Source organism: Mixophyes fleayi, chromosome 3, assembly GCF_038048845.1.
Source record: "Mixophyes fleayi isolate aMixFle1 chromosome 3, aMixFle1.hap1, whole genome shotgun sequence".
Lineage (NCBI taxonomy): Eukaryota > Metazoa > Chordata > Amphibia > Anura > Limnodynastidae > Mixophyes > Mixophyes fleayi.
The window spans coordinates 59,629,966-59,647,315 of record NC_134404.1 but is presented as its reverse complement, the minus strand read 5'-3'; the positions used below and the strand labels follow the sequence as shown (position 1 = coordinate 59,647,315).

General features: G+C 39.6%; 1 protein-coding gene across 2 annotated transcripts in view; it reads left to right on the top strand.

Annotated features, from left to right (window-relative positions):
* DZIP1L (DAZ interacting zinc finger protein 1 like) overlaps nucleotides 1–16,703 on the top strand; it is a 50,661-nt gene extending 33,958 nt beyond the window's left edge. For both annotated transcript variants that reach the window (XM_075201548.1, XM_075201549.1), the window contains exons 12-16: nucleotides 1,313–1,505; nucleotides 3,003–3,189; nucleotides 8,949–9,163; nucleotides 11,963–12,099; nucleotides 13,782–16,703. In XM_075201548.1, coding sequence (XP_075057649.1) covers nucleotides 1,313–1,505; nucleotides 3,003–3,189; nucleotides 8,949–9,163; nucleotides 11,963–12,099; nucleotides 13,782–13,943 — 894 coding nt within the window. In that variant the 3' untranslated portion in view covers nucleotides 13,944–16,703. The remainder of the gene's footprint in view (nucleotides 1–1,312; nucleotides 1,506–3,002; nucleotides 3,190–8,948; nucleotides 9,164–11,962; nucleotides 12,100–13,781) is intronic.
* Nucleotides 16,704–17,350: the final 647 nt, after the last annotated feature.

Sequence of the window (17,350 nt, the reverse complement as noted above, 5' to 3'; positions counted from 1 at the left end):
GTTGTTCTAACTCATGGAAAACGATAATTGGAGTTGTGTACTTTTATTTTGAACATTTATTAAATTAACTATGTTTCCAGTAATAATACTCTGGTACTCTGTAAACTTTTTAAAGTGGAAAATACCAAAATGTGTGCTCTGTCCAGATGCGTGTGTTCCTTTGGATTGTATTTGTAGTGATGTTGCTCTTCAGAACACTATTACTCTTACGGCACTCAGTTGTAAGGGAGTCTAAAGCAAAAATAACCATTAACACCTTTGAGTATTTTTCTAAAAAAAAAAAAAAAAAAATGTTTGGTGCAGACTTTAAAGTATAAAAATTCCTACAGGTTTTCTAAAAAGGAAAACAAATGACCATGTGAATATAACCATGAAAATGTAGTTTTAAATTTATGATGTTTTAAAATTATCAGGAATTAATGTTAGCGTTATATTCTAGATACTATATTATTCTTTATTATTAACCTGTTAATTCCAAAACCTTTGCCTGTTTCATGTTTCTAATAATAAGAGTATTCTTGCTTCATATAAGAGACAGTAGACATATTCAGCAGTGATGAAAAGCAATCCTATATTCCCCCATCTATAGAGACACAATTTGCAGGATTTTTATTTTCATTTTTATACGACCCCCTTAATTAATCAGAACATGTCTCTCTCTCTCTCTCTCTTATACTACTGCTCATTGGAACCTCATTTAAGCATGAGAGTGAGAGAACACCAGAGGGTAAATGGATCAACTTGCGAGTTTCCAGTGGGTTTGAAAAGTGTAGATGTTGCCTATAGCAACCAATCAGATTCCAGTTATCGTTTACTTAGTACATTACAAAATGATAACTAGAATCTGATTGGTTGCTATAGACAACATCTCTACTTTTCAAGCCTGATGGAAACTCACCAAATAAAATGCATTTAGACAATTCAGGAGGAATGCTCTATAGGGTTTCTTCCATAGGGAAAAATTTAGTAAATTATAGAATCTATTATTTCTGAGTAAATAGAGCTGACCTTTAAGGAAATGTCCACCCTCCTCTGCAAAACAATACAATTACCTTTACTATTTATTACCACTATTCAGGTGAAGTTCAACTTTAATCCTACGTGGTTGATTTAATTTTATTTGCTGTTTTAATAACAATATATAGCTCTGTTCAGGAACTACAGTCCCATTTTTCATATTGCACATTTACATCATGACACTCTACTGTACTTCTGTTTCAAAATTGTACATTAACTTTTTAAAATTCCCATTATTACCTATAACAACAGGTGCAGCTAAGACATAATATACTATCTTTTGGTAATGTTTAAGGGTGCAAAAGGAATTCCTTCACCTACCTACAAGGAATTGAAAGCTCTTATGGTGAAGCAGCTCCAGCAAAAAATTAAGAAGTATCCAGAAATAGAAAGTTTAAAAGCCAGGCTGAGCAAAGCACTCAACAAACAAGTGAAGCACCAGAGGAAGAATGAAGACACCTTACACTCCACGGCTTCACAACCTTCACGTAAGGAGAAAGCACATTCTGTAAGCAGAATGTAGCAATGTTTACTCCTTCCTTATTACAATATGTTGCACAAATTAATAACGTTTTCTGGAGTTTAATGTTCAACTTGAAGTAACTTGTATATCTCTAAGCACCTGTACCCAGTACTATTGCACTGGAAATTTATAAAACTGTGTAATACTCACTTCTATCTCTATTGCCAGATTAATGATTTAGTGCAGTAATTCTATCTTCTATAGAGTCTAGATACAGTGGGCCTGATTCATTAAGGAAAGGAAAGCAAAACAATGAGTAACTTTGAACCGTGGCAAAACCATGTTACAACCAAAAGAGTGCAAATTAGTTTATTATTTTGCACATAAGATAAATACTGGCTGTTTCTTCATGTTGCACACAAATACTTGCTAGCTTTATTTTTACACTGACATTTAAAGTTGATAAGACATGCCCTACCCCAACTATAAATCTGTCCCCACATTTTAAATTTACCTCCCTCTCCAATGCAACATGGTTTTGCCAAGGTGCAAAGTTACAATTTTTTTTGCTTTACTTTCCTTAATGAATCAGGCCCAGTATGTCAATAGGGATATATATTGTTGATAATTAGTAACCACCATCTAAGTGGTGTTTTATCTATAGTATTATGTCTTAGTAAGTCAAATCGCTGTATGCAAACATATTGCTAATCTCAATGCAGAAAATCAAAGTCAGACCTAATTTTGAGTTGTCTCAGAGACCCAATTGCTCCAATTATACGCTGCACATGCAGCTACCACCTATACAAAGTACTGTGCATCTATGCCTGACAATACACCTCACCCCCACTCCCCTTTGCATGCAGGAATAACTTCCTCAGACATTTCCTCTATTAATCTCCCATTTAGATTCAACTTGTCCAGGGGCAGGGGGACTTCAGAGACAAGCATTGTGAGGAACCCCTCACCTCCCCCAGCAGCAATCGTCCTACCTTTGAATTGCGACCAAGAGGTCCGTTCAAAGGGAAGGAGGGGACGGGTCCAACCAATCAGAGTGAAGGAGGGGCGTGGCTATTAAAAATGTCGTCGTCCCCTCCCTCTTAAAGAAAAGTCTAGGTCCTCCTCTGACCCCTGGGGTAAAAGAGCCACATGCAGTGAGTGATATATGAGAGGGTGTTTGAGAATACAGCCCTACAGAGCAAAGAAAAGAAACAAAGGGTAAGGGAACTGCTGATAGGTGAGTAGAACAGAGTGGTTGGTTGATTCCAGAGATATGAGTAGCAGGAGATGAAGTTGCACTATGTACACCCATCCCATGTGCCGTGTGAGTGCTTCCTCTTCTCTGTTACCTGACATATGTAACAAAAGATGAACACAATACAATAACAATGACCATGTCACTTTTGCTTGTATATAATATCATGTCATTCTTAATGCCACTGATTTTCTTTCTCATTCATATGGACAGTTTATCATATTAGATTAATGAAATGTAAATCTTTTTCTACTCTGTGTTTGGTAGTACAAAGCCTGAGGAGTACACGAAGCATCCCGCCGTCAGAATTATCAGAATCATCACCGTGGGCCAGGACTGTGCAAACTGTTGAGTCCTATCGATCAAAAGCTCCCGTCCCTTCACCTCGGACCAAAGTGGTGGCGAGCCAGAATACAACTGGAATCACTCATGTAGCCTCACAGTTACCCTCACGGTCAGTTACTTTCACCCGTTGTCAAGTATATATTGCACTAGTAATCACATAAGAAAGAGACGAGCGTATCTAGACATTTGTGGGCCCCCCCATAGCAAATATTTGTAAGGGCCCCATGTGCATTGTGTGCTGTGGTCATCATCAACCCCCCCAAAAACACAAGTGCATACTTTGACCTGAGAGCCCTTCACCCTACCTGTGGGGTCTCCACTACTACAGTGGTTGGGCATGTTGGACAAGGACATAGTAATGGAGGTAAATCCTACAGAAATAGTTTGAGGTATTTAGCAGTTTTCCTATACTTCTGCTTTATTTAGAATGTCCTCCGGAATATACAATGCAAAGGACATTTTAGGATTGTGGTGAATTCACTTTGATGGTATAAAAATATTGTCCTCATCAACCTACATTGGGCATATAGAATTTATGTTATCAGTGTGCAACCCACATACTCATCATCATCATCATCATCATCATTTATTTATATAGCGCCACTCATTCCGCAGCGCTGTACAGAGAACTCATTCACATCAGTCCCTGCCCCATTGGAACTTACAATCTAAATTCCCTAATATAGACACACACTCACAGACAGACAGAGAGGGAGAGACTAGGGTCAATTTTTTGATTGCAGCCAATTAACCTATTGGTATGTTTTCGGAGTGTGGGAGGAAACCGGAAACCCACGCAATCACAGGGAGAACATACAAACTCCACACAGATAAGGCCATGGTCGGGAATTGAACTCATGACCCTAGTGCTATGAGGTAGAAGTGCTAACCACTAGGCCACTGTGCTGCCCACTGACCTTAAGAATTGTATTTATGTTTTCAAATACAATGCAACAAGCAATAACAATTACCAGTGCTCAGAATAATACCAGTTGCACAAATAGGCATAGAAGTAGAGAATCAAACCACCAGGTATAGTGACTCTTTGAAGTAGTAACAGAAAAAGGAAGATAAGTGCTTGTTGTTATCTGGCACTGATCATAGATGACATGTGTGACCATGGATTATGAGTGGGAATGGGATGCGGGGGGGGGGGAGGACTAGAGAAAGGGTAGTTGGGGCCAAAACCGGCGCCCCCGGTGTTCCCAGATCTTCTATGGGGGAATAGGAGCATTTGTATGTAACAGGAGGCTAAATTAAACTAGCAGTGTTTGGTTAACTGCAAAATGAAACCGTTAACTAAAGCTACAGAAAGAGCTCTGAAACGCACTGGGGCCTCTTTGGGTAAAAGGACTGTTATAGATGAACCAATCGCACTGAATTTGGGTATATTTGTGAGATCTGTTATTTAAGTATGCAGAATTCTCTCCATGGTCACCAAATGATTGAGTTCTCTGTACAGCGCTGTGGAATCAGTGGCGCTATATAAATAAATTGATGACGATGTATAATGATCGTACTGATGTATAGACCTATAGTCCAATGATCACACTGATGAGTAGAATATTGGTCCAGTGATGTCACTAATGAGTACACTGGTAGTCCCATGATGGCTCTGATGAGTAGACTAGTAGTCCCATGATGGCACTGATGAGTAGACCAGTAGTCCAATGATCGTATTGATGATTAGACTACAGGTAGTCAGCTGGGTAACAGTTACTAGGGGTAGCAGAGGAAGGAAGAGGCAGGCCAGTTCTGAGCTAGGCAATCCCAGCAGATTTGCCAGATTGGATGAAGATACTGTGGAAGGCAGTTCAGAATTGGTAGAGTTGGATGACACTGCTTCCTCTAGCAACCAGGGGAATGGTCTCTCCAGCACAGAGAGGACCAAAGTTACTCAGTGACCCAGCCAGATTGTGGTGGTAGGGGATTCAATTATTAGGAAGGTAGATTGGGCAATCTGTTACCGGGACCGTGCATTCCGAACAGTGTGTTGTCTCCCGGGTGCTCGGGCTCGGCATATTGCGGATCGAGTGGACAGATTGTTGGGAGGGGCTGGGAATGACCCAGCGGTTTTGGTGCATGTTGGCACCAATCACCGAGTTAGAGGAAGAAGGTGTGTCCTAAAGAATGATTTCAGGGACATAGGTCGCAAACTTAAGGCAAGGACATTCAAGGTAGTATTTTCGAAAATACTACCTGTGCCACGCGCTAGTCCAGGGAGGCAGCGGGAGATTAGGAAGGTTAATGCGTGGCTAAAAGATTGGTGTAAGAAGGAGGGTTTTGGATTCTTAGAGCACTGGGCTGATTTCTCGGTCAGTTGCCATCTTTATTGTCGTGATGGATTGCACCTGAATGAGGAGGGGGCTGCAGTGCTAGGGGAGAGACTGGTTAGAAGGTTGGAGGAGATTTTAAACTAGGCTCCGGGGGGGAGGGGCAAGCAAGTATTTATGGGATAGACATTTAGCGTAGTAAGGAGGAATTTAACAAGAGTTAAGGGGGTGGAAAGGGGGGAAAGGGAAGCATAGCCGATAAGGAGCGGCCCTTTTTAAAGCAAAAAGAAATACCTAAGGGAGGCAATAGACTTAAGTGTATGCTTGCAAATGCAAGAAGCCTGACAGGTAAAATGGGGGAGTTAGAACTAGTAGCAATGAATGAGCAGTATGATATTATAGGTATTACTGAGACCTGGTGGGATGATACACATGACTGGGCAGTCAACTTGGAAGGCTATTCTCTCTTCAGGAGGGATAGGGTAAATAAAAGGGGAGGAGGAGTATGTCTTTATATTAAGCCTGAATTATAACCAAGTATTCAGGAAGTTATATACGAGAATATTGGTGATAATATAGAGGCATTGTGGGTGGAAATATCCAGCGGAGGAAAAAGTTCAGAGGAGTTTGATAGGGATATGCTATAAACCGCCAGATATTAGTACGATTGAGGAAGCCTTCTACAGCAAATTGAAAAGGCTACACAACTAGATCAAATTTTAATTATGGGGGATTTTAATTATCCGTACATTGATTGGAGTACTGAGACCTGCGGTACAGCAAGGGGAAATAGGTTTCTGAGCACGCTAAAAGACCATTACATGTCCCAATTAGTAGAGGAACCAACTAGGAACCGGACTATACTGGACCTAGTAATAACAAACAATGTAGACGTAATATCAAATATTCAAGTAAAGGAGCACTTGGGAAACAGTGATCATAATATGGTCTCATTTGAAATTAGTTTCCAGAAACAACAGTATAAGGGATCAACTAGGACTTTAAACTTTAAAAAGGCAAATTTATAATATGCTAAAGGAGTCTATAAAGAGCATAGACTGGGACAAAGCCTTTGAAGGAAAAAATACGGAAGAAATGTGTGCTGTCTTTAAAATGTTGTTGGAAACATACACGTATAAGTTCATTCCTATGGGAAATAAATGTAAAAGAATTAAGTCTAAACCAATGTGGCTAAATAAAAAGGTAAGGAAAGAAATGCAAAGCAAAAAGTGGGCATTTAAATTGTTTAAGTCTGAAGGGTCAGAGGAGTCCTTCCATAGGTACAAGGAATGTAATAAAACATGCAAAAAGGAAATTAGATTGGCTAAATTAGAAAATGAAAGGCACGTTGCAAAAGAAAGTAAGACAAACCCCAAAAAGTTTTTTAAGTATATAAATGGCAAAAGGATTAAAAAAGATAATATAGGACCCCTAAGAAGTGAGATGGGTGAATTGATAAATGATACTAAGGAAAAAGCAGAGGTATTAAACACGTTCTTTTCTTCAGTATTTACCAGAGAGGAACAAATAGCAGGAGTAATACATAAAAATGGAAATGAAACCATGCCATTAATTAATACTTGTTTGTCAGAGGAAGAGGTCCAAAGGCGACTGAAGAATATTAAGATAAATAAAGCTCCAGGTCCAGATGGCATACACCCAAGGGTCCTTATGGAGTTAAACTCGGAAATAGCTAGACCGCTATTCTTAATTTTCAGAGATTCAATCTCATCAGGCTCAGTACCAAGGGATTGGCGAATAGCAGATGTGGTGCCGTTGTTTAAAAAGGGGACGAGATCACAACCAGAGAATTATAGACCTGTAAGCCTGACATCAATAGTGGGGAAACTACTGGAAGGTATTTTAAGGGACAGTATTCAGGATTACTTGGTACGCAATAAAATTATTAGTGGGAATCAACATGGATTTGTGAGGGATAGGTCATGTCAAACTAATCTAATTAGTTTCTACGAGGAAGTTAGTGGGAACTTAGACCAGGGCAGGACAGTAGATGTGGTCTACTTAGATTTTGCAAAGGCCTTTGATACAGTGCCACACAAGAGGTTGGTTTACAAAATAAGGGAACTGGGTCTAGGAATCAAAATTTGTACTTGGATCGAAAACTGGTTAGAGAATAGGGAACAGAGAGTTGTGATAAATGGAACATTTTCTAATTGGTCAAAAGTCTTAAGTGGAGTACCTCAAGGTTCCGTGCTGGGACCACTCCTTTTTAATATATTTATTAATGACCTTGGTGATGGTTTAGAGAGTAAAGTTTCTATTTTTGCAGATGACACTAAACTCTGTAAGGTAATAAAATCAGAGTAAGATGTAGCTTCTCTACAGAGGGACTTAAATAAACTGGAGGATTGGGCGGCTAAATGGAATATAAGGTTTAACACAGATAAATGTAAGGTTATGCATTCAGGGATCAAAAACAAGAACGCAATCTATAAATTAAATGGAATTCATTTAGGAGAATCTATAATGGAAAAGGATTTGGGAGTGCTCGTAGACAGTAGACTTAGCAATAGTGCTCAATGTCAAGCAGCAGCTGCAAGGGCAAACAAAGTATTGGCATGCATAAAAAGGGGCATAGATGCAAGGGAAGACAGTGTAATTTTGCCACTGTATAAATCGTTGGTAAGACCTCATCTTGAATATGCAGTACAGTTCTGGGCACCACTCTATAAAAAAGATAATTTGGAACTAGAAAGGGTTCAGAGAAGGGCGACAAATTGATAAAGGGTATGGAGTCATTAAGTTATGAGGAAAGGTTAGCCAGTTAAGGCATGTTTACTTTAGAAAAGAGGCGTCTAAGAGGGAGATATGATTACTATGTACAAATACATTAGGGGTCAATACGGAGAGCTTTCATGGGAACTTTTTACCCCAAGGACCATACACAGGACACGTGGTCATCCCCTAAGGTTAGAGGAGAGGAAATTTCACAACCAGCAAAGGAAGGGGTTCTTTACAGTAAGGGCAGTCAAGATATGGAATTCATTGCCAGGGAAGGTTGTGATGGCAGATTCAATAGATATGTTTAAGAAAGGGTTAGACAAATTTTTAGCGGAAAGGTGTATCCAGGGATACGACCATTAATTTAAAATAAAGGATAGTAGTGGATATAGGGTAAAAATTGGATTGCAATATTGAGTCTGGGGGGGATTTTCAAAATTGAAACAGATTGGCGGTTACTTACTCTGGATTAATTTCAAATATAAGTGCAGGATCGCAGGAGATCCAAAATAGGTTGAACTTGATGGACTGGTGTCTTTTTTTTCAACCTCATCAACTATATTACTATGTTACTAGTAGTCCAACGATGGCACTGATGAGTAGACCGTTAGACCAATGATGGCACTGATGATGGAAGCATAGTACAGCAATATACTGTCGTCTCCCATGTTGGGGGCATTGACTTCTAGTTCCATTGTTAAGCCAATGTCAAGCTACTTCTAGAGCCTGGTAAACACACTGATTTCAAGAGCCTGGTGATTTCAAGAGCCTGGTAAACACACTGCTGTAAATATGTATATCTTTTGCAAGTCAATAGTACATTTGAAATGCTCTTTGGTTTGTTTCTCAACAGGACTCCTCCATTCACCTCAGAAGAAGACACACCAATGGTTGACCGTTCACCCCACCATTCCCCTACACACAAGTCGATTCCAAGTTCTCAGGCTATCTCTTTGGTGCAGAAGGAGGCAGAAGAGGACAGTGATTCTGACTGGTCTGATACAGACCTCTCTCCTGAGAAACCTAGCCCCAGAATGGTTAGCTTTTCAAAAGACACAACAAATCAAGGTTAGGAACAGTTACAATGGACATTTTTATTTAGAAATGCAGAAATATATGTACGATTATACTGATAAACATATTGGGTCTCATTTAGAATTGGATGAACATCAGTTTCTGTGACATGAATAAGCACATTCTCTGTCATGCCATTGGGGGGCACTGCTATACATTGGGATATAGTAGGTGGAATTGGAGAAAGGACACTTTAAAACTTTAAACGGAGACAGCTCCTCCCCTGCTATGCGCCTCCCATGGGAGCCTTCTTCAGTTTAATGTAAGTGCCTTTGGAGTTGTGCATGCTTTTAGGGCTCTTCACTTTTCTTTCATTTACTTTATTAATTTATTTTTTTTCTCTTAGTGCTGGGCTCAGGGACACCTCCCCAGGAGTGAATAACCTGCGGCCTTCCTCCACTCAGTCCCTGAGCCGGAGTTAGTACCCTGCGGGCTTTCCTCACCCCCAGCACATTGCAGCCGTCTCCTGCACACAGTGTGCAGGAACTTACACAGAGACGCTGTGCGACTGGTTTGTGCTGACAGCCGCGGCTCAGGCCGTCGGAAGTGGCGGCAACGCTGCGGTCAGGTCCCAAGCTAGCACCTCAAATAGAGGTGCTAGCTTGGCTGGTTCGGCACTGAGGTCTGCCAGAGATATTTCTTTTGGCTTCATGTCTGGTTCCTCAATGCAAATTTCATGGACGTCACGGATGTTGTGACAATCCAATTAAGGTTTTGCTGGAAAATCATGTTCCTAATGATGCCTAAGCTCCCACTGATGATATTGATTGTAGTGTCAATGCGGGTGACCTCCTTATGGTGACTTCCTAATAGTTACACCAGACTTGGTATTCCTGCACCCGGTGGATGTCCGTCAGTCCACCTTGCAGTTCCTACCTTGTTCCATTTTTCTGGTCATGGGCACTCTTGATTCCTCTCTTTTGTCGTCTGCTTTGGCATTAGACATCAGAGCTACTGGAAACATGCTCCTACAGTCCTGGGATTTCGGCATTCTTTATTATCTCACTTACCCTTTTCTTTTGGTGTGGTGTGCACATGCGTGGGTGGCTGGCTCATGCTCACTCTATTGTCGTTAGAAACCATCACTGTTTGTATGGCTTCCTTGTGGGGCTAAACCGATGCTGGTTGGATCTATTCTCTTCTACTAGGGGCAGTTGCTTTTTTCTGAGTGGCATTTGAGTTGCTTCTGTGAACACGGTTATTGGTCCACGCATCTATCCGGTTGTTGCTGGTTAGGACGTTTTACACCACAGGATGCGCTGCACGGTCTTTTGCGCAGTGGATTCAGAGCAGTTTTTCCCATGGGGGCAGCTTTAGTATGTCCCCAGTGTATCGCAGTGTCTCCCAATGGCATGACAGAGAAAAAACAATTGTTTACTCACCTTACAATCCATTTCTCTTGGTCCATTGGGGGACACTGCACTCCCTCCCCTTGCTCTGACTGTTGGTTGTTTCTGTTCTAGGGATGTTCTGACGCATGCTTAGACCCTCTCTTTTGGGCTTTGTTATAAAACTGAAGATGGCTCCCATGGGAGGGACATAGTGGGGGAGGAGCTGTCCTTCAGTTTAAAGTTTTAAAGTGCCCTGGCTCCAATTCCACCTACTATACCCCAATGTATCGCAGTGTCCCCCAATGGACTAAGAGAAATGGATTTTACAGTGAGTAAAAAATCCTCTATCTGTACTGTGCATGCACATCAAAATGTGTCTGTATCTAGATTTGTGCGCAGCAGAGGCTTGCGTTCTCTTACAGCTGGAGAGACAGAAAGGGAGCATGCAGTCATAAGTCACATATAGTAAGAGCCTGTTTACATAAGGGTACCACACCCCTGGAGATGCAACAAAATGAGATATGGATGTATCGCCAAATCCCCCTCTTAGACGGCGTATCTCTTGCTGGTACTAGAGTATAAAGATGCGCGATGATGATGGAGAGCATTAGCAGCACTATCTACCGCTCCTGATTGGCTATTTACGTATTGACCTCTCCAGCTGCCAGTACTTCATTAGCGTTGCATCGTTATTATATTAAGTTGTGGCTGTCTATTAGCATTTGTTATTTTCATTTGTATCAAACGGGTGTGGAGTTATTTGTAAATATTTACGTTTTATTTGGTAAATGCAACTTTTATTACTAACACTGTGAAGCTGAATTTCTACACTATAATTAGGAGTAAGTATAGACTCTTGTTCATAATACAGGACAAAAATGCAGGTGCACACTAAAGGCATTCCAATCACAATATGTGTATTATACTTTGTAATATTAATATACACCATCATTTCCGAAATAAACATGAAGGTCCGGTGCACATTTTTTTCAACTTGTGAATACCCACCTATCGCGACGATGTGACCTCATTTAGATGGGTACCTACACTAGCTGTTCCTTTGTATAACAACATGCAGCTGCCCACAGGTTATAGATAGTGCTGGTAGGGCCTAGTTGAAAGCTACCCTAATTTAAAACACCTATGAACGAATGAATAGGGTGCTGGGCCATAGTTATTGTTGATGTGTATTATGAAATGTCAGTCACAGCAGTACTGCATCTTTTTCATATAAATTTTGACAAATTTTGGTGTGTGGACAAAAGCCACCTTTATTATTTCTATATACACTTGTACACCTGATATACACCTGGCTCAAGTACTACTGTTTTTTTTTTTAGCTGGACACTCCTTGAGTTACCCAATAAAATATCTGAATTTTGACCTGTCATCCACAACTCTTTGATTAAACTGTCTTGGTCCGCTAATAATGTTTTGTGTCTACTCTGTTTTTCATGTTTAGTGTCTCAGGTCCATTCTATGGCACGGACCTTAGAGAGGCAGCTGTCAAGACAGAGGGAGAAACCAGTCGGAGGGGTAGAAACTATTCCCTCTAAGCTAATAAAATCATCACACACACCAGGAGCAGGGAAATCTCAGGTACAGTAAATGTAAAGACATCGTAACATCCAAAATTGTTTGCCTAGGTGTGCTTAGTGCAGGCGAATGCATGTGCTAGACTAGGTTTTGTACTGTCTGTGTCTGTCTTCTTTCCATATTCTTTCTGACCTTTCTGGACAATGGCATCATACTAGGTGCACTGCCAACTGCAGCTAGACCATGCCCCTAAAATACTGTGAGAAGATTATCGCACATGAATAACCTAGACAATAAGGCTGTGGATAAATGTATAATGGGACAAAGGCAAAAGTAATGACCCTGTACGTGTAGAGTAAATCATATATTGAAGCTTGGTGATCTGATTCAACAAATAAATAAAATGGACCTGCTTTATTAAGGAAAGAAAGGCAAAAAAAAATTATTATGTTTTCTCCTGGACAAACCATGTTACAATGCAAGGGGTGCAGATTAGTTTATTATTTTGCATATGTGTTAAATACCGGTTGTTTTTTCATCTAGCACACAAATACTTGATAGCTTTAATTTTACACTGAAATTTGATCTAGGACATACCCTATCCCCAAATATAATCTGTTCCCACGTGTTAAATGTACCTCCCCCTCCAATGCAACATGGTTTTGCCAAGGTGCAAAGTTACTGATTTTTTTTTTTTTGCTTTACTTTCTTTAATGAATCAGGCCCAGTATTTACATTAGATAAATAAGAAGATAAATAAAAAGATAGTTATTGTACATTTAGGGCCTGAGTCATGTCTGTTTGCATAGCGCATGTTGCGTGAAATAACTTTGTACATGCCCAGAAAAGGCCTTAAGGCAGTGAATGCAATTGCATGCAGTTCATTCAGTTCATGCATGTTACCATATTCAGCAAGGGGGTTCCAGGGCAGATGCAGCCAATTAAAGTCCTGGTTCCCTTTTAAGTACGTTTGGTTTCAGCTGTATCATTTGCACCCACTGTAGGTCAGGCGTAAGTGCTGACTGATAGTGATGACTGATACAGCATAGTGTTTGATTTAAAAGAATATACGTGTCAATTGCTAGTAGAGAACAACTGTATGCAACTAAGACTATAAAAACGCATTGTATGTACAGTACGCTTTGAAAGCATGTTTATTTATGTAATTAATGTAAAACTAAAATGTATATTTGATATGTAATATTTACATAAATGATTATACTGATAACAGTTGTTGTTGTTTTATTTCATGATCAAAAAAATGAGTTTTGATGTGACCCTTTATTGAACATACACTTGTGCGTATACTGCCGCCTGTTCTGTGTGTCTACATACGGCCAGTACTGTGTAGGCACAGTGTACTTACACTTCCATTTGAATCTGGGTGTAACTTGAGATACACTTGAATTTGGTTACGATCAAAACTATGCACAAGTTCTGTGCTCTTATTTCTAAAGCACAACTTGCGTACATGTTGCGTTGTGACATGAATCAGGCCCTTAATGAAATCACCTGACTGATAAAGAATCCCAATAAAAACCCACAGTTATAGAAGTGTGAAAATGGCTACATAAGAAGAAATAATGACATTTTTATGGCTTTAATAGCTGGAACTGTTTAATTTTTCTTTCTTGCATTGTAATATTGTGTTACCTAGTAAGATAACCAGTCACTTAGTAGATAATTAACCTGCAGAACCATAGTCCAACTCTTTCATACATTGAATACATTTATATATTTCCTAGTCATGGGATGACAGCGAATCTGAATTCTCTTCATTGGAGGAAGTCACTGATAACCTGGAGCTCAGTCCAAGGAAGCCACAAGCTGCTGTGCGTCGAAGCGCAGAATCTACAGGCTCACATGGCACTAGCGTCTGGAGCTCCAACAGTGCAAAGGGCTGGTGACTTGGAAGACCCTGAGAATTCACTCTGATATGTGGACTAACAGAACGTTTGGTTTAGTTCTAAGCGATTCCATAATGTGCAATATTTCCATCCAACAACACAGTTCCAACAGGTGTTTTTTGTTTTGAAGGATTTTAATATGACTTTTTGATAATATAACTGTTCTACACATATCTCCAGGTTTGCATCTTATAGAGTATTTGTACCCTGCTCTATCCCCTGTCTTCTCTCTTGCACCATTTGAATTGGGTTCCGCCTCCTCAGGCTTGTGATTTGCTGATTGACAGTTGCTCCTCTGTTATTAGTGGGGGATGACATGGGAGGGGCCAAACCATGCACAAACTGCAGACCATGTGGTTTACAGGTGCCCCTATCAACCAGGGACAGCAAGAAGAGAGAATGCAGCAGATACAGTATGGGATATATGCCATGTACGTTATAACAAGATTACAGGGAGGTAATTACTGATGATAACGATACATACATATATTTGGTAGCTAATTACTGTTTATTGTTATAGTAAATTGGACCTAGCTTCTTCTTTTATGTGAAACTTCTTTGCTTCAAGTAATCTAAAAAAATATCTTTGTGAGCTTTAACATTATTTATTTACTAGGTCTTATCATGAACTTCAGCAAAGAAGTTGCATACACATTTGGAAGCAACGTAGGAAAACTAACTTATTGGGATACATTTCCAGGGTTGCATTAAAGGAGAATCATATCATCAAGTTTAATCAGTTATTTCAACAACATGGATAATGTGGACACCAAGGATAGTATAATTAAGGTAGTGAAAATGAGTGTTCCCCTTATTGAACGGTATTCCCTATATAATGCATTTACATATCTCTATACTTACAGAAGGAATCCCTACTTGTACTGAATAAATCTGCATGAATACACTACAAAAATATTACCCAGTTTTGCTGAGCTGGCTTTATCATTTTGTGATAACACAAGTGTAACATTGGACATTCGTCATGTGGGCTACCTGGGCGGCTTATTGTCACTATAGATGCATGCTCCTGGATAAAGTAGAGATGTTGTGGGGGTACAGAGAGCAGCCAGGATAGGGGGACAGAACACAGTAGCCAGCAGTAACCATGGTTATATCTACACAACACGAGTCTGTTACACTGTACCCCGGGATCAACCTTTCCACTCCACTCTGCCACTACTGCTGTCCCTCTTCTGTGCTCTCTCCGAGTGAGCAGCGGGGCATGGAGCTGACAGACGTTCATAGTTTATAAAGTAATTGTCATAGGGGCAGGTGGTTTCAGCACTAGTCATTATTGTACTCATCGGTTGTCGGGCCTGTCATGGAGGTCAGAGTATCAGTAGAGAGGCTACGTATCTGCACACAGGGGCCTGGTGACTGTGATCGGGTCATGCTTCTAGTAGCATGATGCTGACCTCAGTGAGGACACCAGTCAGTGAGAGTCAGTGCTTGTCCCCCTGGCACTTATCTACAAAGCCGCATGGAGGAAACATGAACACTTCAATTTACCACTGGGTGTCGCACTCAATTCCCCAGCCGACAACAGATTCTCTCCTCATTCAGACTGACAGAATTACTACACCGCAACGAGGGGGCCGGTGGGTGATTCCGATGAAAGCCGGAGGTCTCTGAGGGAAGTACTTAACGTCACTTACATTACACACTTTCATCTCCACAACCTTTATTAGGTGCCACCAAAGAAGTTTCACTTAAAAAATAGAGTAGACAATAAATAAAATTTGCTGCCAATGACCTAACAGATACTTATATAAGGTGTTGTCCCTAAACTTATTTAATTTATAACAACAAATCCTTTCGATTAACTGTTTTAATTAGTTGTAAATTTCTGTGTGTTTAGTATAAATCAAAGATGTTATTCTATATTTACACTATATTTAAAACATTTGAAACCAAATATTTATAGTTATTTATAATAATATATATATATAATATAATGTTTGTTTCACTGTAATCATAAAACCCAATATAAATTGTTTTCTCTTCTATCAATCACTTTCATATACCTTAATTTCACATAGGTAAGGTAATTTACAAACATCACAGTAAGGCGCCCCTATAATCCATTTCTATTTATATACATATGGCTATTTATCAATATTGTGCATATATGGGCAGGCTCTCATATTTAGATTTTGGATTCACAGGTCCATCTTTAAAGTCTTCCCACTTAGGAACCTCTTGCTTGTTAAATTAAACTTTTCTACTCTCTTATTCTGTGAGATACCAAAATTACACAATTTGGTTATCTGAAAGAAAATTGTGTCCATTTGTGTACTAATAATTCCAGTATACTCAGAGGGTATTTTTGTCTATGGCACCTCTGCCCAGCTGCACTCTCTAGTAAGGTGTTCTAATATCTGATTCAAAGTTCTGCTGTATGTGCTATGCCAGCCACAACCTCCTCATGGTATGGTAACTTAACCAGGGAGCAGAACAAAATTCAGATATCCAATGTTTGCTCTTTAAAATGACAAAGAAAGCTTCTTGCATTTCTCAGCTATTTATTTATCCAGGTTTGGGATTCTGTAGCATCAAATATCAGAAAATTAGAAGACATATCAGCTCAGATACTGCATCTTCGTAAACTTGCTATATACTAATTCTTGTCCTTATAATTCTGTTTTATACATTGTTCTTCTACTCTTTGTATAACTCCAGCGCTGGATGTAGACATTTTGTATTGTTGCTGTTTTTTCAGTTTGTCTATATTTTAGTACAAATAAAGTGAATATTTACATATGTTGAGTGAAATCTTTGACAATTGAGATTTGGTTATCTACAAAGTGCTTTACTAAAGGAGTAACTTAACATTCCTGTCGATAGTCCCGATTTGGCAGAACTGTGAACTTTAATGAACCCCCAAAAAGGGTCTGGAGTTTATTGGAAAGCAGACATGGTTATATAAAATGTAAGTATCACTGAGTGGGTGAGGTTAGAACTTATGGGGCCTGATTCATAAAGGAAAGTAAGGCAAAAAGAGTAAATTTTCTCCTGGACAAACCATGTTACAATGCAAGAGGTGCAAATTAGTTTATTATTTTGCATACAAGTTACTGGCTGCTTTTTCACCTAACACACAAATACTTGATGGCTTTATTTTTACACTGAAATGTAAAGTGATCTGGACATGCCCTATTCTAACTTTAAATCTGTCCCCACATTTTAAATTCGCCTCCCCTCCAATACAACATGGTTTGGCTAAGGTGCAAAGTAACTCATGTTTTTTGCTCTACTTTCCTTAATGAATCAGGCCAATTTTGTTTAAATTTTGCACTTTTAAATGTTAGGAGGTTTGAATTAGCCCCAGCTTGTTAGATGCAGGCTTCAAATATTAAAGGCAGAAAAAGGAAAAAACCTATACTTCTCTACCAAGAAAATATATCTAA